Source organism: Coptis chinensis, chromosome 7 (assembly GCF_015680905.1).
Source record: "Coptis chinensis isolate HL-2020 chromosome 7, ASM1568090v1, whole genome shotgun sequence".
In the NCBI taxonomy this organism is placed as follows: domain Eukaryota; kingdom Viridiplantae; phylum Streptophyta; class Magnoliopsida; order Ranunculales; family Ranunculaceae; genus Coptis; species Coptis chinensis.
Window position 1 is genome coordinate 75,509,364 of NC_141462.1, and position 22,112 is coordinate 75,531,475.

At 36.8% G+C, this 22,112-nt stretch overlaps 1 protein-coding gene, 1 long non-coding RNA gene, 1 other non-coding gene and 1 pseudogene across 8 annotated transcripts; all 4 read left to right on the forward strand.

Annotated features, from left to right (window-relative positions):
• The first annotated feature begins 239 nt into the window (after positions 1–239).
• On the forward strand, positions 240–8,605 carry LOC147488897 (putative GTP-binding protein OBGM, mitochondrial; annotated as a pseudogene). The gene is made up of 6 exons (XR_015202842.1): positions 240–278; positions 399–608; positions 718–780; positions 843–1,065; positions 1,234–2,133; positions 8,191–8,605. The product of XR_015202842.1 is annotated as a putative GTP-binding protein OBGM, mitochondrial (transcript).
• A 543-nt stretch (positions 8,606–9,148) lies between these two features.
• On the forward strand, positions 9,149–11,179 carry LOC147488898 (uncharacterized). Of its 5 annotated transcripts, none has more exons than XR_015201437.1 (4): positions 9,149–10,057; positions 10,280–10,694; positions 10,838–10,971; positions 11,070–11,179. It is a non-coding gene; the product is annotated as an uncharacterized LOC147488898 (long non-coding RNA). The 5 variants fall into 5 exon arrangements; XR_015201439.1 differs by having other exon boundaries at positions 10,280–10,678; positions 10,852–10,971; XR_015201438.1 differs by having other exon boundaries at positions 10,280–10,678; positions 10,852–10,971; positions 11,064–11,170.
• Positions 11,180–13,601: 2,422 nt separating this feature from the next.
• On the forward strand, positions 13,602–20,990 carry LOC147488899 (uncharacterized). The gene is made up of 12 exons (XM_086574515.1): positions 13,602–13,716; positions 13,799–13,861; positions 14,563–14,579; positions 14,729–14,833; positions 15,272–15,351; positions 15,405–15,487; positions 15,639–15,757; positions 16,376–16,669; positions 19,009–19,071; positions 19,966–20,020; positions 20,248–20,529; positions 20,609–20,990. The coding sequence occupies exons 1-12, from the start codon at positions 13,602–13,604 to the stop codon at positions 20,791–20,793; spliced, it is 1,461 nt and encodes a 486-aa protein (XP_086430641.1). The 3' UTR covers positions 20,794–20,990.
• Positions 20,991–21,674: 684 nt separating this feature from the next.
• On the forward strand, positions 21,675–21,747 carry TRNAK-CUU (transfer RNA lysine (anticodon CUU)). Its single transcript has one exon. It is a non-coding gene; the product is annotated as a tRNA-Lys (tRNA).
• The last annotated feature ends 365 nt before the right edge of the window (positions 21,748–22,112 follow it).

The following is a 22,112-nucleotide window of genomic DNA, read 5'->3' on the forward strand; positions in this document are numbered from 1 at the left end:
CAAAACGTTCCCACACTAACCACATACCACCTGACAGACCCATACTTGGCACAACAAATGAACTATTATAGTCACCCAATCTACGTATCACATATTAGTAGTTTTATATTTACGTTACTACATTTAGTTCTCCCGAAATATCGGAAAAGGCGAATGAAATATCGGTTTACTAATTAATATATGATAATAATATGATTTCTTGTCCTCACTCTAATAATAATAAAAAGAAGTAATTTGAAATGGGTTTGTTCCGCCTTCTTCCTTACTTGGAAGTTGTAGTAAAAATGTCACATAATAACAACAAGTGCCCATGCCTTCTTTCTTCTTCCTGTTTTTACTCATAAGAAATCAAAAGCTGCCCCTTTACAGGTAATAATAATAAGATATTTTATTCATAGGAAAGGAAGATGGTGGACAGAATTAGATTGAAAGTTAAAGGAGGTGATGGAGGCAGTGGGTGTGCTAGTTTTCACCGCAGCCGACATGATCGTAGAGGAAAACCCGATGGTATGCATGTATACCTGTTTGCTAATTTCATTAATGTAGGTGGAGATGTAATACTAGAATGCTCTCCTGCGGTTTGGGATTTTAGAGGTATACTCCATTTCGTCTCTTCTCCTTGCAAAGACATGTTTTTATCTCTTTTAACATTATATATATTATAATCAGTAATGAAGTGTTTCGATGAAACTAAGTAATGGATGTTATGTTTCTCAGAATGCCAAGAGAGGGGGAAATGGAGTTTCAAAGAATAAGATAGGAAGCAGAGGAACAGACAAGGTGATCTAAAGGACTTGTGTCGATTAATGGGATACACTAAATATATGAATATTGTCCTGCAGGTGGTTCTAGTATCTGTTGGGACCATGATTCATCTTGTAGAAGGTGAACTTCCTTCCATTGTCGATAGTCGTCCCGTAAAGGCTTTGGACCCCTGGGGGCTTCCAGATACACTCGAGGATAATCAGTCCAACTCTGATCACAGTGCTTCAACTAGTATGCCAAGTGAAACCGAAACATTCGAGAGAAAGAACTTTGATGAGCTGTCTTGGGTTGAAAAGTCAAGTAGAATGCATAACAAAAAGTTACCGGATACTTCGGCCACATTTTCTGGCCGGTTGTCATATTCTTTTATAGCACAGTCCAAAGGCGACAATGCAGAAGTTGATTCCTATTCTATAGACGGTGAGAGTGGAAATGAAAACATATAATCTGATGATGGAGTGTCTGAAGGAGATTGGAGTGAAATGGAAGAAGAGGAAGAAGAAAAGCAGGAAGTAATACAATATAATGTTGCAGAATTAACAGAACCGGGGAAGCAGGTTATTATTGCTACAGGAGGGGATGGTGGTTCAGGCAATCTTTCTTTAGGAAAATCTTCTAAGCCTAATAAACATGTAAAAGATAATTCCATAGAGACATCAACCAATCACGAAGAACCGGATAATGAAGATCAAGTTTCAGTTTATGCGGGTTTTCCAGGCTCAGAGGCTGTTCTTATACTAGAACTGAAGAGTATTGCTGATGTAGGTCTTGTGGGAATGCCAAATGCTGGTAAAAGTACTCTTCTAGGGGCCATTTCTAGGGCTAAGCCTACAGTAGGCCATTATGCATTTACAACCCTACGGCCAAATATAGGGAAATTAAATTACGATGACTTTTTCTCAGTCAAGGTAGCCGATATTCCTGGTCTTATAAAGGGAGCTCATGAGAACCGTGGGCTTGGGCATGCTTTCCTACGTCATATAGAGCGAACCAAAGTTCTTGCGTATGTGGTAGACCTGGCAGCAGCTGAAAGGGAATTCCTCCTTGGGAGCAGCTGAGAGACTTGGTTTTGGAGCTTGAGTGCCATCAAGAGGGCTTGTCAGATCGTCCGTCACTAGTAGTGGCTAATTAAATTGATGAAGAGGGGACTGAGTATGTATATGAAGAACTTAAAAGAAGGGTGACTGGCGTTCCAATTTTTCCTGTTTGTGCAGTCTTGGGAGGAAGGAGTTCCTGAGCTGAAAGCTGGCCTTAGAGCACTCATGGACACTGGAGAGTCACAGAGAGTTGAATTGGATAAAATTATGGTCGACTAGGTCTTCATTGCAATTAATCCTACACCAATTCATATTTCTGTTTATAGGACGAATATATTGTTAGAAAAATGATTTGCTCAAATCCATTTAAATATGAATGAGTAGTTTGTCTCCCAAGTTACCCCACTTAAGATGAAATGGGTTTTTTCTTGAAACAGTACGTAATGTGAGAAAACCTTTTTCAACATGATGCATTTGTTTGAAACAAGCATTATGCCGAAAAGGTGCGACCTTTTCGAAATGTGCCTTTGGTTTGAAACAACAGATCATGCCGGTAGGTGCAACCTTTTCAAATAGGCACCGGTTCAAAACAATGTTATATGCCGAATGGTGTGTCTTTTTCAAACATGTGACTTTTCAAAGAGTTGCTTACTTTTTCCCAAGAGTCACCGCGTTCTTTCAAGAGGCACCACTCACCTATAAATAGTGGATGAATTTGGAGAGAAAACACACCGCATCACACGCAGTTCGATCTTTCTCTTCTCCCTTTGTTCTTAGTCAAATACTATGTTGTGTTCATTTGAGTCTATAGAATTGAAGTGCTAGCTTTCTATATAGAAGGAAATCCGTTCTATCTTGGGAGATAGTTTCCCATCAACCTTCAAGCACCATGAGGGGAAAAATCTGTCTTTAAGGACATAGTGTATCTACACTAGGCTCGGATTTAATTAAAAGTACAAGACACTTACAAGACAAAAGGTTTGTATAGTTTGGTAATTGGTAAAAGAGTAAGTACAATTAAGTTGTATATTCCTAACAACTTAAGGCATTTCTTTTTCTTCTTCTTCTTTACCAACGTAATTTGTTTTACGTTTTCTTTTCTTTTGGTTTAAAGGAATAACAAAGTGTAGTTGTATTTCGAATATGGCAACACCACCGCTAGTCCTGGCATTCATTCCCCCATTCTCGTTCCTCATGGGAGAAGCCCCTGAAAAGTTCAATGGAACCCATTTCAAGCTACCGGCAACAAAAGATGCTCTTCTATCCGACCACCCTTAACTTGGCAAGGTTTTACGTGGGATAAGGCTCCCGATGTAAGCTATGATGAAACCGACAAGGAGAAGGTTTTGGCCAAGGATGCTTGGTTTCATCTTTGATTTCTTGTGTAGAAATTATGTTCTTAGCGGGTTGGTGACTCATTATACAATGTGTATAGTGTGTTCAAGACCGCTAAGGAACTTTGGGATTCGTTGGACAAGAAATACAAGAGTGAAGATGTTTGGCATGAAGAAATTCATAGTTGGCGATTTCTTGATTTCAAAATGACGGATAGTAAGACCGGCCATAAGCCAAGTCCAAGAACTTCAAGTAATCTTCCATGATGTCATTCTTTGAAAGGAATGACCCTAGGAGAATCTTTCCAAGTGGCTGCTATGATTGAGAAATTACCACCATTTTGGAAGGATTTTAAGAACTATCTTAAGCATAAACGCAAAGATATGAATCTTGAAGAGCCGATTGTCCGCCTAAGGATAGAAGAAAGATAACCGCCTATATGAGAAGAAGCGGCAAGGATCCCATGGTGGCAAAGGCCAATATTGTGGAAGGATCTAGTGCTAAAAGGGGAAAGAGGAAGCCAAGACAAAGCTCAAGCGCGAAGAGAGTAGTACGCTACTAAGTTCAAGGGCAAGTAATAACCGTGGAAAGGCCGGACATAAGGCAAGTGAATGTCGCAAAGCAAAAGAAGTACAAGAAGCAAAAGATCAAGCAAATGTGACAATGGACACGCTTTCTGATAATGTTAATGACATGAACCTATCTGCTGTGGTTTCTGAATGTCTCATGATTGGAAATGAAAGGGAATGGTGGGTGGATACTGGTGCTACTCGCCACATATGCTCCAACAAGTCGATGTTCACCACTTATCATGCTGTGGAAAAGGAAGAACAACTCTTTATGGGGAACTCTTCTACGTCCAAGGTTGAAGGCAAAGGAAAGGTGGTGATGAGGTTGACTTCTGGGAAGGAACTAACTCTAAATGAGGTGCTCTATGTGCCTGACATTCGCAAGAATTTGGTTTCTGGGTCGCTGCTGAGCAAGAATGGCTTTAAGTTAGTCTTTGTTTCTGATAAATTTGTACTAACTAAGAATGATGTATTCGTGGGAAAGGGCTATCTTCGGGATGGACTCTTTAGGATATCTTGTTTTACTATTGCGCCAAAGAGCCCAATAAAGTTGAATCTTTTGTTTACTTGATTGAGTCTTCACATGTATGGCATGGTAGATTAGGACATGTTAATTATGATACCTTGCGTAGATTAATTAATTTGGAATATATACCAAAGATAAAAATAGACCCACACCATAAATGTGAAACTTGTGTAGAATCCAAGTTGACCGTGATCATCCTTTCATTCCATTGAAAGAAGCATCTTGAACCTCTAGACTTAATACATACAGATATATATGATCTTAAGTATGTACAAACTAGAGGTGGTAAAAAGTATTTCATTACTTTTATTGACGATAGCACTAGATATAGTTATGTTTACTTGTTGAGAAGTAAAGATGAGGCAATTGAAGTGTTCAAGCATTATAAAAATGAAGTTGAAAATCAACTAAGCAAAAAGATTAAGGCTATAAGGAGTGATAGAGGAGGTGAATATGAATCACCTTTTGAAGGTTTCTGTTCTGAACATGGAATCATTCATCAAACTACGGCTCCTTATTCACCTCAATCAAACGGTATTGCAGAACGCAAAAACCGAACTCTAAAAGAGATGATGAACGCTATGTTGTTAAGTTTTGGTTTGCCCCGAGAATTTGTGGGGAAGCTTTGCTTTCCCGCCAATTACATTCTCAACAAGATTCCTAACAAGAAGACGCTTTTAAAACACCATACCTAATTGTGGAAAGGTCATCGGACTTCCTACCTAATTCTTAAAAGTGTGGGGGTGTCTTGCTAAAGTGGAAGTCCCTAAACCTAAGAAGGTGAAGATAGGACCCAAGACTATTGATTGTGTATTCATTGGATATGCAAACAATAGTAGTGCATATCGTTTTCGGTTCATAAATCGAGATTCAAGATATACATGTTAATACAATTATAGAGTCAAGGAATGCTTCATTCTTTGAAAAGATGTTTCCGTGATAACATGTGTATAGAGTCAAGTTCAACAAAGAGAACTTTAGATGCTACAACTAATAACCATCCTACACAAAGCGAAATTGAGGAGGAACCTAGACGTAGCAAAAGGTCAAGGGCGCCAACGCGTCTTTTGGACCTGATTTTCTAACATACTTGTTGGAAAATAATCCTCAAACGCTCAAGGAGGCAATGTCATCTCCGAAGCTACTTATTGGAAAGAAGCAATAAATAGCGAGATTGAATCCATAATGCAAAATCATACATGGGAATTGGTAGATTTACCACCGTGTTCCAAGACTTTGGGATATAAGTGGATATTCACAAAGAAATTTAAGATCGATGGATCAATCGACAAGTATAAAGCTAGACTTGTGGTCAAAGGCTTTAGACAAAAAAGGAAGGATTGGATTATTTTGACACTTACTCTCCGCCATACAAGAATAACTTCCATAAGAATGCTAATAGCAATAGCATCAATACATGGATTTGAGATACATCAAATGGATGTAAAGACGGCATTCTTGAATGGTGAGTTAGATGAAGAAATATACATGGAACAACCCGAAGGCGGTTTATTGCTCCCCGACAAGAAAGGAAAGTTTGCAAGCTTGTTAAATCTTTATATGGATTAAAGCAAGCACCTAAACAATGGCATGAGAAATTTGACAATGCAATGTTGTCAAACGGTTTCAAAATAAACGAGTGTGACAAGTGTGTCTATGTCAAAAGCACTCAAAAGGGATGTGTCATTGTTTGTCTCTATGTAGAGGCGATATGCTAATTTTGGGTAGTAATATGGATGTCATAAAATCTACCAAACAAATGTTGTCTAGTAAGTTTGACATTAAAGATTTAGGTGTTGATGTTATCCTAGGAATTAAGATCTCTAGGATGGAGGATGGACTTGTTCTATCACAATCTCATTACATTGACGATTCTTGACAAGTTCAAGAAATATAACATCACACAAAAAGTCACCGTTGACGTAAATCTTCATTTAGCCAAAAATATCGAGATAGCATATCTCAACTAGAATACTCTCGTATACTTGGTAGTTTAATGTATGTCATGAATCAAGGCCCGACATAGCATACTCGTGGAGCAAACTAAGTCGAGATATACGAGTAATCCCGGCAGAGATCATTGGATCGCCATATTGAGAGTTTTGGGATACTTAAAGTATACTTTCGGAATTTTGGTTTGCACTATACAAGATATCCAGCCGTTCCGGAAAGGGTATCTGCGATGCTAATTGGATATCGACACTAAAGACTCAAAGTCCACAAGTGGATATGTCTTTTACACTTGGAGGTCTTAAATTTGTTTCTTGGAAATCCTCAAAACAAACGTGCATAGCGAGGTCCACTATGGAATCAGAATTCATAGCATTGGACAAGGCCGGAGAAGAAGCGAGTGGCTTCAAATTTCTTAGAGGATATTCCAAATCTGGCTAAACCATTACCCGGAAGTGTATACACCAGCGGACGTTCTAATCTGCTATTGGTAGAGCACGAGTAGTAGCATGTATAACGGGAAGTCTCGACATATACGTCGTAGACATAATACCGTTAGACAATTGCTCTCAAATGGAGTTATCTCAATCGACTATGTAAGGTCAAAAGATAACATTGCGGATCCGCTTACAAAAGGTTTAACAAGAGAGCAAGTAGAAAGATAATCAAGGGGAATGGGCTTAAAGCTTTTGAGATAATCAACCAAGAGTCATCATAATGGAAAAACCAACCTAGTTATTTGGAGATCCCAAGATCTAGGTTCAATGGGCCAACCGAATTATGTTAGTGACTCGATTAGCACCGGAGAGTAATATTATACTCTAACCCATTCCTATATAAGGCATGCTGCATATCTGCTGGCCGCGAGAACCGGGATAAGTCAAGCTTTTAATGATTTACTATATCTTGGAAAGTTATGTTATCCAAGTGGAGTATTGCAGGATACTCTTTATAGAAATCACCTATGTTAGTCGCGAAGTGGGGCGCCTATGAGAATTTTAAAGGCAAATGTCTCAAAAGCACTATCCGAAACCAAGAAGTGTTCAAGGCCAAAATGAACACAAACGTGAGAACCAACAAGATTCGAGATGCTGGCGTGAAGATGATTGTCTAGGTTTATACAAACGGTGACAGTTCAAGGACATTAATTGAAGTCTACCGATCGTCCAATTAAATCCGATCGTTTTCACTAAAGGCAAGTTCAAGGCCTCCCATGCTACTTTGACGACGCGGTATCTTTTCATTTGTAAAAGAACAAAATCCAATGTTTATAATAGAAGAAGCCAAATTTTCATTCATGTGGGGATTGTTAGAAAAATGATTTACTCAAATCCATTTAAATATGAATGAGTAGTTTGTCCCCAAGTTACCCCACTTAAGATGAAATGGGTTTTTCTTGAAACAAGATGCGTAATGTGAGAAAAACCTTTTCAACATGATGCATTTGTTTGAAACAAGATTGCATTATGCGAAAAGGTGCGACCTTTTCGAAATGTGCACCGGTTTGAAACAAGTGCATCATGCCGAAAAGGTGCAACCTTCTTCGAAATAGGCAATGGTTCGAAACAATGTTATATGCCGAAATGGTGTGTCTTTTCGAAACATGTGACTTTTCAAAGAGTTGCTTACTTTTTCCCAAGAGTCACTGTGTTCTTTCGAAGAGGCACCACTCACCTATAAATAGTGGATGAATTTGGAGAGAAAAACATACCGGATCACACGAGTTCGATCTTTCTCTTCTCCTCCGTTCTTAGTCAAATACTATGTTGTGTTCACGAGTCTATAGAATTGAAGTGCTAGCTTTCTATAGAAGGAAATCCGTCTATCTTGGGAGATAGTTTCCCATCAACCTTCAAGCAATCGTGAGGGGAAAATCTGTCTTAAGGACATAGTGTATCTACACTAGGCTCGGATTTAATTAAGAAGTACAAGACACTTACAAGACAAAAGGTTTGTATAGTTTGGTAATTGGTAAAGAGTAAGTACAATTAAGTTGTATATTCCTAACATATATCTCACTGTAAATCACACCCAACTTGCTGAAGTATATTGTAGTCCGAAGGATGTTTCCTAGGCTAGCAAACTTCTTGTTCAAGTTTCGAGAGGTGTAATCTATTTTCATGCAAGACCAGACTTTTTATCAAGATCTGACCGTTGGCAGAATCTTTCAATTCTTTTCTTCCCGCAACACATTCCATTTTTTTTTCTCCCCTTCCCAAACGGAGTTGCTCTCCAGGTGTAGGGATTTTTATTGACAAATGAATTGAAGGGAAGTAAAGATGGTGTGTATCTTCTCAGTGTTTTGAGTTTTATCTTTTTATCATTAAGTCAGCTCCCAGTGAAAGAGGTTGCAAACGTATGCGTGTACCTTTACTTTGTTTTTCTTTGAAAATGCAGTTATCCTACTACTATTCTAGAATGAATGTGACATACTCTGAGTCTCTGATATTTAGACTATTGTTATTATTCTATCGACATCCATCCTCCCATGCTTTGTGGTTTGGCTCCAACAAAGAAAATGGTTTTAGTGATCTTAGATTGATTTACCTCAAAAAAAAATAGAATTTTTTTTTTCCCACTTCCTACCATGGCAGTGCTGGTTGCCTTTGGTATAGAAGCAAATCTATATCTTTTTAATAAGACCAATGCATTTTGCTGTATTCCTAGCTGTGCAATGTCGTTATCATATAGAGAAGCAATGGAAGCATCTGACCCTCTCAGGGACTTCTTGATATCCCCCTTTTTTGTTTGCACAAAATTTTCTGCCCAATATTTCAGGTTGCAGTTGGATCCTGACTCCATGTCTTTTGTCTGTCGCTGCTTATGATCATCCAACGCAGGTAATCCTTTTTTCTTATCTACTATATTTTTCGTTAATGCTTGATGGATTAGGCTTTCAGAGGTCGGGGAAACAATAGTCTGAGAGGTACCTTATGTATCTGTCAGAGAAACAATAACTCTATTACCTCGAACTTGAATGACAACATATGAAGAAGGTTGAGGAGGAACTCTAATATCACAGCCAGCTGAAGAATTTGATATTTCCAATCAGAATATTGCACACTTGAGGTTCAGACGACGCAACTTAGACCATGTCGATAAGTGGGCAGAATTGCAGAACTCCACAGTTTAGAAGACCCTTAACAGATGTGAGCATGAGGTCATCCCAACCTTCAACATGAACAATGTCATCCCGTCTTCAGAGCCATTGGGGTATGATGTAAAACTAATTAATTATTGCTCTAAGTTGGGATTCAATTTTGTTTCTATGTATTAACTTATTTGTACAGATCAACGGGGAAACAGGATGTGTTCAAAGATGCTGTGCTATAGCCTATAGGACATCTGTGTCTGCACACCTGCAGATCCAATGTACTTCCCACCGCATTTCTTCGAAATTAAACAGGGCACAAGTGATCATTAACAACTCAACCTCATGATGGTAGTCTCATGATGAATATGTTCCAAAAAAAAACTCTCACAATCTCACCTATCACCTGTGTTCAGCCCTTGACTGTATCGTATCTCATATTCTCATTTCCCACCAATAGCACATTGAACTGTTTATTATCACCCTTCTGTTCTAAATTATTTCCATCCCCATACGAGTACACGAACTCTTGATTTGTTGTTTGTAATCTGCATCTTAAGGGTACAACAATTAATTAGTACCACATATACTGGTGGTGGTTCCCTCATACGGTAACGTTTAAAGTAATTGTTGAGGCCCTTAGACTGTTGGAGCCATTTGTTGTATTATTTTATACAATGTATGTTATCTATCTTAGGAAAGGCTTGTTCATGACTGAATGCATGAGTAGCTGCTACTAAGTTGAGAAGCGCGCATACACCACTGGAGGTTGCAGCGGGAGACGGTAATACTTCACTCATTGATGATGTTAGATACAATACCAAATTGCTAAGTTTGACTTGTAGACAACCAAACATGATGTAAATATTGAATTAGTATCCTATTAAATCAGAATTGCAATACCCAAGTTAGTAGAGCAAACTACTGGTCCCCTTATGCTTCACTCATTTTTCTTTCTTGCAATTTTCGTGCCTCTCAAAGCTTTAACTGAACTCAACATTTTCAGGAATTTGTGGATTCGTGAGGATTCAGCTAAATACCTTTAGCACGTTCCACCTATAAGATGCATGAAAGTACTTCTCGAGTTGTGATGCTAATCAATGTGATGGTTTCTCTTTCCGGGTGACATATATAACATGTGGTCAAGCCATGGAGTTCAAGTTTAGTATTCATGCTTGCGAAGAGTATGAAAAAGGAGAAAATGGTCATATCCAGGCAGCTCCTGTTCAAGCTGAACTGTTTTATAAGAATTAGAAGATTATCAAGGAGAAATTGAAGTCTAAAACACGACAATAAGAAGTATAGAATGCAGCTGTTTGAAGTAGAACATCGTAACTCACTTCTCTTAGGACTTGGGAAGAGACAAGTTGAATATGATCATACTGGCAGAATTATTATCTTCATGGTTAGTACATTTTCAGGTATATGTCATTGTTTCCCTTATTTCATTGCTGAGCCTGGGTGTAATGGGAACTGTTTGTAGTCTTTATTAGCATTTCTCAATTACATGAGCTTCTTTGGAAGGGTTTGTCCATCTTTAATTCACATATCCACTTCAGTTAAGTTGTAGGCTTGCAGACAATATTGGTATTGCAAGAGTATATGTAGTATTAAGGGTCTTTCAACGGAGCATGTAAAATAGCTGCAATATTCAACCTGAGATCCTTTATTCATCCCTTACTGATTGATGGTTTCGAGGTATAGTGGTTCATTTAGACATCTCTTTAAATCTAACTTTCAGTCAGATTTTGATCTAGGTTCAATATCTAGGGGTACTAAATCCTCTTAAGATATAGGGTCCTGCATTCTGTCCAAGGCCTATCAGTCAATCATCTGCACCAACTCTGCTACTTCTCTTGGATTTCTTCTGATGATTTTGAGATGTAGCTATACTCATATATAAATGGCATTTGCAGGAGACATCACTTCCAACAAAGGCAACAAGTAAGTCTGAGGAGGATGTTTATATTTACAAGCATGCGAGTGTATAGGATTGTTGGTGGAAAGATTGTCCATGGGGCTAGAAATGCTGCAAGCAAACAGACAAACAGTAAAGCTCGATTTAGACCAAGTTGGTTCGGTGACTGCCGTAGATGATTTTAGAGAGAAAGTGATTGCACTTGTTTTTTTCACACTGAATATTTGACTACCCCGCCCAGTCACTAACCCTAGTATAAGAAGAAAGTGAGGATTTGGTGAGAGGGACAGTAAACGTGGTCTGAGTGTTTGACAGTAAGAGCTTCAAATCTCTTTCAAAATCGGCAAGAGCTGCATCTCTCTCAAGTTTTGGTAACCCACACACTTTCTCTCTCTCATCAATTTTTGTTTTCGCGAGAACCCCAATTTCTACTCAAGGGTTGTGCAAATTTCTTAAATTTTTGGGTTTATTGCGTTTTTATTATTGTCTAGGATTTCTTCATCCCTTAAAATGTAAAAGCTTATGTCTTTGTTGTGTATTTTGATGTGAATTTATTATCTAACCTTATTAAATTGTCATGGGTTTTGTTAGAATAATAATTGAATGTTAACCATCTCTTTTTTCCTATTAGAAATTGAAACTGATGATACAAGCTTGTGAGCTGATTGTTTTTCCTAGGTTCCATAAGTATCAAGTTTGAAACTTTGTTGAAACCCGTTTAGTAAGTTGGTTAGCTTAATGGTAATATGTGCAAGGTTTACCTCTAGAGTTGGAAATACAAGTGATTTAAATTATCAGCTCCCTTTTTTTATTTTTTAGAAAACTCCCTTTGTCTCAAAGATCCTGATGTCCTTACATTTACTGTATACTTGAGGAAGATTCATATGTAGTTGTGCAAAAACACAAATGTTGTATACTGTTGAGACTGTGAGCAGACACTCTTTTCTTAAACACAATTTCAAGAATTTGTTTGTTACTATGTTTTTAAACACTATGTTGGAATGTACGTATTTGTTTGTTACTATTTGACACTAATTTAGCAATGCAGAACTATTTGTGGAAGTGTAAGTTCTTATTTCTCTAAATTTAACAAATTTTACCTTGACTTTGTTTCTTACAGGCTTACGACGAGGTGTTTCTTTCTTGGCTTTTCGTGGCTCTCCACTTGGTACATTACCTCCTTCAAAGATTGTTATTTAAGTGTTGTTAGAAAATTATAAGGAATCTCCTTATAATACTAGTTCACTGAATATTAAGGAGAAATGATTCTTTTTCTTTTCTTCTTCTTCTTATGTTTTCCTTTTCATTTTTTAGTTTATTTAGTGGTTATTTGAACACATATGAAATGCTAGTTAGATTTCATTGATTGCATTCCATTTGATTTTTTTGATTGGGGTTGTATGGGCTAAGAGCTAAGTTGTTTATGAATGTCACATGGGTTCTTGGAATGTTAAAGCTCGTTATGTGGTTTTAGCTAGATTGTGACACATCCCACTGAAAATGAGCATGTTATGTATGAGACTTTATGATGATAGTCATTTGTTCATGCTTGTTTCTAATTATTGCCTTTGAATCTTACTATCTTAGCATGTTAATTATTAAATTTTCATATTGTTATTTATGCACTTGTTTTTCATTACATCTTATTTGCATTTGGGGTTGCAAAATGTTTCTTATAAAATAATTTTGGCTTGTTTTTGTCAAATAGAAGTAGGCAATCTAAGACTTGTGAGGGAAATGTCTTCGCTTCGTCCAAGCAAGGCACGTATGAAAGAAATAAGTCCATGTCCTAAGTATATCTAACGGGTGTTGATTCTTTTATGGAATTTGCCAAAGGCCCTTCGGGGGCTTTAGATTGGTATCTTTATCCGTGTACAAACTGTCGTATTGTTGGTGGTGGAAAAACTTATGAAGTGGTCAAGGAACATTTAGTTTGTGTTAGTATAATGACATCCAACACAACGTGGCCCCATTAATGATGTTGAGCCTGACCAGGTGCGTAGTAGTGCATCTGCTAGTGGCAAGACTCTAGAAGAGCAACCTCGAATGCTCAATTTGGTGAATGATGCTCTGATGCGTGCTCTACCTGAGGGCCTCAATGCATGCATGAACGAAATGGGTTCATATAGAGATTCTCACATTGAAAGGGTGGAACATTTGATTCGATTAGGCAAACACATCTTCATATATGTCTGATTTTAGTGAATTAGTTTTTCTTAACTAGTATTGTTTGTATGCACTGATTCAACATGGGAATTCTTCTTGCAGTTGGTTTGCTTTCTTTGGTTTTGTGCATTTTGTAATTATTAGCTATTGAAATGTACTGGTTGATGAAATATATGAAAATGAGTTCTTTTGTTATGAAAAAAACTTGTTTTGTTAGTTTTGTGTACTATTAGTTTTCAGCACAATGACTTCTAGACAATCTGAGGGTGGAATTGGATCTGGACAATTTGAAGTTTGGAATGGATCTGGACAATCAGAGGGTGGTAATGGATCTGGACAATCTGAAACTGTGAATGCCAGTATATAATTAGTTTTTAACAGAGTTATTTTCCTGTATGAGATGTACAGAAATTTTCCTAACTAATCTTTGAGTCATTTTAGCCCCACGGCAGAAGATCTTTGTACTATTTGATGAAGATGACAGGCCAGTTGGAGACAAAGCTAGTAGGTTAATACAGTCTCCAGCCTTTGATTTTTATTTCCCCTTCCTTTATTGACTCTTTGTGTGTGTGCACATTTTGGTCCTGAAGAGTTCCAATCTCCACTTGCTTGTCATGACTATTTGAGTTGAGACATGAAGTAGTTACCTGACTTTAGAGTTGGGTCATTTGGTAGTACCTGAATAATATGTTCATCTATGTTTGGTTGCTCTTTAGAGTTTAGTCGAAAAGTCATAGAGAATGTGAATTACTTTTTTTGTGATGTTGAAATTGTTAATTTGCATCATAGACTTTAAATAGAACATAATTTTTTCCCTTGAAGTTGTTATTCAATCATAGATTGAATTTTAAATTAGATATCATTGGTCTTGTCATTTTTAATCCGTAAGAGTCAGATGGATGGTTTAGGGTGTCAGGTCTAGAAGAGGGTAAGGTCTAGCTGGACGGTGTGTATGGATCGTCTTGGGGGCTTAAACTTCGGGGTCATTAGAACATGCCCTCTCTTTAGTGCCTAAATGATTTGCAATAGTGAATTAACACGATCAGATTTTAACAACTTCTATTTTGAATTTCGCAGACTTTGACTGAAGGTAAATGGAGAAAGTACACATAACAAAGGAAGAAGATACCTGATGTTTTGGGTTCTCAAGTTTCCTCTCATGAAATGGGTCTTATCTGTAACTTTTTATTCTGACTTATTTGCAGAACTCATGGGCAAAGTGGTAGATGAAGGGGTGCCATCTAGAGCTGGAAGGGATACTTAAACCATTAGCAACAGAACATTTGTTTTCTTTCCGCAGTATTAGTATGTGTTCTCACTGTGTTTTTAGCTAGAAACTTATGATCCTCATTTATGATAATTCCTCTTCAGGGATTTGAGTCACAATTAAACGATGTGAAGAAAGAGATGGATGCAGAGGAAACACTTGATGACACAACTCCTAAAAGGACTGATGAAGATTACATGTACATGAAGGTCAGTTTGGTAATTGTCTTCATCGTTGAACACTGGCCGAGGTAAATCTGGATGTGCCTTACCAATAAATTTGGCTTATCACTCACACACCAGGACTTCATATTTACACTGTTCAACATATACATATCTATTATTAACTTGTCAAGATAGGTACATGCTCTGTTTTAAATGTCCAAATCGTAATGCATATATGCCTTGTATCATGCTCTACCTATGGATTATGTGACTGTAACAAAGCTAGATGCAGAAGCCAGCCAGACAACAGTGCGAAAACTTATTGATAAAATGGAACAGGACGGATACCTTGAAGGAGTAAACAACTGACGACTAGGTGAACCAGTAGAACTGTTTAAAAACCTGTTTTATCATTTTTTTTGGACTTCTGGATGCATCTCATATTATGTAAGCAATTAAACCTTTTCTGATTTTCTGTTGCAGGCAAGCGTGTTGTTGTTCACTCAGAATCGACCAACAAAAAGCTACTTGAAGTTAAGAAAGCTTTGGGAGATAATCCTTCTGTGAGTATACCATTTCTTGAGTGTTAAAGATGGATCTAGCATAATTCTTTTAGGTGGTGTCCTACTCGTCCTGCCTATACTCTTGATTTCTCTGTGTCAGGGTCTCAAAATGAGCTAGGAGCCAGAGAACCTAAAGGCATACCATGGTTTGTAAAGTCTCCATTCTCAATATAGTTTAGGAAACAAGAGAATGCAACTATCATATATTTGAAATGAAGAAAATCAATAACTAATCGGCATACCATGGTTTGTAAAGTCTAGTTACGAATCTTGTCTTGAACATGCAGGTGTTGCTGTTCGTGTCGGGTGGCAGTTCCAAGTTGCCTTTATAAATGATGTCTGCTACTACATAATTGGGCTTCCTATAGCTACCTTGCTTGGTTACAAGTTCAACTTTGGGGTTCAGGTAATATCCTTAAACACCTACCATTTCCAGATATTTTCATCAAAAACTCAACATAGATAGCCTGATTAAATTCCAATTGTGTACAGGGATCTGGTCAGGATTGTTAATAGGTGTCCTGATGCAAACAGTCATTATGTTGGCGATCTTGTTTCAAACTAACTGGCAAAAAGAGGTAGCGCAGACTTCATAAATGCTATTTTTATGTATATTGTTTTATTGGTGTTATGTTCCATGTGTAAGCTTTCCTTCACCGTAAGTCATTTAGATTTTTCACTGCTAATTAGTTCCAAGGGTTCAAGGTGATAAATACTCCACGTTATCATTCGAACTTTGTGGGTTTTTTCAGCTCTTTTCTATCATTGCAATTTCTTTGTATCAGTAATTTTTTTGCTATCTCTACTTACTGAATTATCGTTGATAGTGCATGGATTAGCTCCCATTTTGCAGAAATGTATTTCTCCTAAAGAGGATTTTCTAGGAGACAAGCGGAAGGCTTTCTATAAGTCGGAGCCTATTCCAGATTCTGCAAGTGAAAGAACTCAAGTGTTTTTTTTTTTCAATTGTGTTTGCCATCTTAGAACTTGATTTAACTATTTTTTTCAATTATTATAAACACAGAATGACAGGGACGTAAAGATTGTGGTAAGGACTAACTTTGATAAGATTGTATTTGACGATTTAAAGGATGTTCTTCTTGAGGTAACTATCCAACGTTTTTTCAAAGGTCCCATAGTTGTTCTACTTAAGTTTGTGATTCTATTCTTCAAATTTGAATCAGATCTATGCACATGGTGTGGCCATTGCCAGGCACTGGAGCCTACTCACAACAAATTAGCAAAGGATCTACATGGCATTGATTATCTACTTATTGCGAAGATAGATGGTACTGCCAATGAGCACCCTTCTGTAAAGGTCAGTTTCATACTTTTGATTCCATCTCTACACTATATGATAGCCGGGTCTATCGGGAAGCCTCCTCAACTCTCGAGTAAGCCAATTTAAATCTCTCTTTTATTATAATTTAGCCATTCCTCCTTTGAGTTCGAAATATTTATTAAATACCCCTAAATCAAACACCCACCAATTTCAATCAAAATCAAACACTAATTACCAATTCCAATCGAAATTAAACACCAAGTTCACTGTATTACACATACACACCAACTCCACACACCAATTTCTCTCTATATATATGAAGGGCTTTCTTGAGAGTTTGTTGAGAGGTATAAGGTTTTTTTTAAGCATTATCAAGTGTGGGTTGCTGTGGAAGAGGTATAAGGTTAGAATTTTGCCTTTTTTGTTTTTTTTTTTAATTATTATTATAAAAGTTTGATGGATATGTGAAATCATGTGAAACTATGATTGTGTCATGTTTTGCTTTCAACTTTCTCTTTGATCTTGACTGTTTTTGCTGGGTGGTATTAGCTTCCTCAGTACATAATAAACTCCAATTATATTGACCTTCTCTTGGGAAGCAATTAGATGGTGAGGAAGAACAATAGGTGGTCTGGGTTTAGATGTTGAACTTATCATAGAGACAAAGACAACGTTAACTTAGAGTGTGTTAGGAACTTTTGCTAAAATGCTAAGAGACCCCAAGCTAAGGAGTAGCCAGTTGTCTACAAGATTCCCTTACAGTGCGCATTCAGTTTTTCTCCAAGCATAACTTTGATAGTGATAACTTTAGAAGAACTTTAAATAGAAATTGTACTTTGATATTGGGATCAGTTTACTTCAAAATAATTTCTTAATCAATTAATTTACCTTCTTCCCTCCAGAAAAAAAAACCTTGGTACGGTACGGTTTTCTCTATGAGGTCTGCAAACATTGTACAATAAAGTATCTTAATATTTATAGATTAAGTTATCAACATATCTTGATATCTATTGAAGAAAGACAATTATTATGCATTGGGCATATATAGTGTCCCTATTAATGATCTGTTTCTGCCCCATTTTCAGAAAATATAAGTTCTTCCTCTGTTTCGTAAAAGTGTAAAACTACATTAGACCGTACATCTCTCCTGGTTAAGCACTCATGGCTGAAATCTGCAGTTGCTCTCTCTACTGCAGTACTTATTGTCTTTGTTGCATAACCACTAAGTTGTAACTGAATCCACACCTCCATAGGCTGCAGTAATATTACAGGCCGGAAAGCACAGGTTGACACTTGCTACCTATCCATAATCTGCTCAAGTCCCCTGTATGGCATTACTAGAATCTATAAATTGTCAAAAGTGGAACCTGGATCTGCCTCCTGTTTATAGGTCAATGCTGATTTCTCTTCGCCCAAACTTCGCATCCTATTTTCTGTCACTCATTCTAGCTCTTTCCATAGTAGCCATGTCTGGTTAGTTTCTCTCCATAATTAAAGTACATGAAATAAAATATTGTTGGATTGGAACACAAGGGAATGCATGCATTACTGCAAAACTAATCGTAGGTGTAGACCCAGTAGTATTAATTTGTAATGGTCCTCATCCCTCGATCTGAGCTGTGCTTTACGTCGCAGAAGTCAGGTGACTATGATATGCCAAGAGTGTTTGACAGTAGCAAGTAAGCCTTCTCAACTAATGACTTCTCTCGAGCCTCTGCACATGCTTTCTCTAATCTTTCACGAGCCTCTGCCATTGCTCTTTGACAAGCTTCAGCAGTAGCTCTCTCCACAGCAGCCCTTTCTGCCCTTTCACGAGCCTCAATATACGCCCTCTCGCGAGCTTCGCAAGTTGCCCTTTCAACAGCCATTCTATCTTTTTCTCTTTCCCTCTATATCCTCTTCTAATTTTCTCAAACGCTCTTTTTCCTGCTCCCTTAAATACACAAACCCCCAGACAAAAAGATTAATCTTAAGACCTTGGTACACAACCCCCTACGCACATAGGATACGACCCTTAATAGGTTTCTGTTAGAAATAACTTTGGTATAAGGATTGTTGTACTTATTGTAAGAGTGGAAAAACTGACATGGGTTGATCACGTTGATTTAAAAGTAATTTGACGTGCATTTTTTCAGTAATACACTGGAGATAAGAAATTTGGAACTGATTTTACCTAGAAACTGGTGTGCTTCTTAGGATGTGTATTTGGACATATTTTCAAATCATGTAGTATGAGTGGAAAATATTGACTTGCTCATATGTGTTTATCTCTTAGATCTAAAAGAAATTATGTTCTGTAAATTTTTACCATCCTGTGTTTGGAAATTAAGGATAAATTAATGCTGGAGTATAACTATGTCTGTTTCTTATAATAGGCACTGTTGGCTAGGGAGCGTGCTAGAGCTGAATTTCAGGATTGGGAAAAGAAAGAAGAGGAGGTTTGTAATACAACTTGACATTGTCTCACTTTTATTCTATGCATGTTACATCAACCCTGTCAAAGAGTCTTTGATTTCCAGTGACTGCAAGTCTGCAACACTTTATGCTTCTTCTTTTATTTATTTATATGATACACAAACTATATAGCTCCAGCATTTGATGTGTGCCCTTCTGTCCTTACCAATTTTGGAACAAAAAGTCAATGTTTGTTTTGAGTTCGCATTTATTGGTTGCTTGCATGTTACAACTAACAGTAATAATTGTAGGCCAAAATATCACAGTCCAACTGATAACTGATAGAACTCGCCAGTGCAGTGCTTCATGTGCTTTTCCCACTGCAGGACATCTTTTTCCATCTTTTTTATTCTAGGTAACTTAAAAGTCCCCTTAAGAACATGTGCTAGCCTACACCTCATCCCGGACATATATAAATGTGCTAAACTCTATAAGTAGTCACTTATTAGTCCTTTGAGTGCTTTCTTTTGTTCCAGCCCAACTCCAAATGTATTGTTGTTCACTTGAGTGTTGGGCTGTTTAGTGATAGTAATGCCTCCCTACATCATCAAGTAGTGTGTCTTGATTGGAAAGGATCATGCAGCTGTAATATGCTGCTCTATCTCCTGATACCCTCAACGCATACAGTTGAATATAATATATCAATTAATACGTGAAGGTATATTGTCTTAGGCACTGGTGTCTAAGTCAGAGTACAAGATAGTGAGACTGTTAGTTGCCATGCATGGCCTAACAGCAGGTATCAAATGTCTTAATGTCAATTTGTAGATTTGGTTTTCCTAAAGTTTGCAGTTGGGTCCTGAATTTACTATTGTTATAAAACTTCTAAGCTATAAAACTTTATTTTCTAACAAAACTTTGTTTGCTATTGTTAACAGAACCTTATATTAGAGTTTGCCTACTGGATTCACTTCTATCGTCGTTTCTTTACAGGTAATGTTAAAATTTTAAATTACATGATTTAATTCATAATTTTTTTGTATGTGCATGTAATTATATATCTGAGTACTTCTTTTCTTTATATTAGATTTTTTTGTGAGTGCATAGTTAATTTTTTTTTGTTATATCTGAGTACTTCTTTTGTATGTGTTCAATCTAACTACTCTATATTAAGTGTCCCTTACAATTATAATTCTGCCTTTTTTTATCTTTATTAAAAGAAATCCCTATGGCCAAGGACAAGAATAAACAGGTTTGTAAATCAAGGCTAAGATGCAATCTTCTCCCACAAAGAGAGTTGGTTATAAATGATTCACGTGCTACCAGAATTTCAAATATTCGAAAAGTTCAATCTATGCACAGAGAAGAAACCGTGAATAAGCAAAGAAGCATCACTACTGATGTTGATTTTCAGAACATCAACAACAATTCAACAAATTTTAATTTGTCAGATTTTGATTTCATTGACAGCATTCCACTTCGCAAAAGTACTCGCGATATTGGTAAGTATTAAATTAAACACGTTGAATATTTCGATTAATAACTTATATCCTTTTTCTTATCCTTTTTTTCTTTATATAGAACTATGGGACTTTGGTGAACCCAACAAAATTTGTTCTTTCTGTGGAGCTATACTCTGGAATGAAGAAAGGAACAACAAGAAACAAAAGGGACAACTTCCTACATTCTCCATTTGTTGTCAAGTGGGAAAAATACAACTTCCACTATTGAAGAATCCTCCACAATTTTTAAAGGACCTCTTTTGAATTAAGGGGACCAAGAAGCACTCATTTTATTGAAAACATATGATCATATAATTCGATCTTTGCTTTCACATGTTATTTTTTAATATAATTTATTCTCTTTTTCACCCTTCCAACTACATGTAGATACAGAACAAGAAGAGTGGATTTAAAATGTTGGAGTACCACCAATACAAGGGATATGAATTTGTATTTCTAAATTTGGAGTACGACCAACACAAGGGATTTTACATTTTAAAATGTCGAATAATGATTTCACATTTTAAAAAGTTAGCATACGTTTCGGAATTGACATCTTTCTCATTTTTTATTTTTTATTCAGTAATGCTAGACTGACACATTTATTTGACCTACTATTTGGACCTGCTGATGTGTCAAAAGTCATAATCATTGATTTACATAAAGATATACAATGCCAAATTAACGTTATCAAAATAGTGAGTCACAATAGTAGATCTAAAAAGTAGGTGTATCAATAGTAGATCTAAAAAGTAGGTCCATATTTAGTAATAGTAACTGTTCTTATTTCAAAAGGTTTCCTTTTATGTAGAACCATTACATTTTGAGTAGCTAGTTCGTTTTGGCTGTTTGTATTATGAGGATATTTTCGCCTATTTCTTGTAAAATTAAGTGATATGTGTCAATTTTCTATTTTGGTCAAATTGAAATATTAAATCCTAATTTTTTTTTTACCCAAGTCTTAGGACTACTAAATATTCTTAACTAACCCCTCTAGCCTAATTTTTTGCAGTAAAAAATCAGATTTCATTCCGATGGATTGATTTTGTTGAGCATATGACAAGTGTTATGTGTTTTTCGCAACAACCCTACAAGAGTACAAGCTAATATGAATATGAACATCCCAGAACAACGATAATACAAAAGCCCGTCTAGCTCAGTTGGTAGAGCGCAAGGCTCTTAACCTTGTGGTCGAGGGTTCGAGCCCCTCGGTGAGCCCCATCGTAGGTGGGCAACATGATAAATTTCTAATTCTAAAAGATTAATGTTAAAAGCATGATCACAAACCATGTTAAAAGTTCTGATAAATCTTGAAATTTTAGTAAGGAATTCGGGTTATTGGTTGATAGAATTTCAGTAATTCCAAAACTCTTTGTCTAGGGGACTGGGGTCTAGGGTTGAATGGATGATACTCTGAAGTATCATATGGCTAACACATGAATGAGTAATTTTTTTTTTGTGGGATAGAATGAGTAAATTTCGTTACCTCTAGTTCTTTTTCATCTCTTTTCAATGTTTTTCAATGTTTACTAGTGCAACCCATCATTATCTTGCTAAATTGGATATCTATGTAAGCAAGTAAA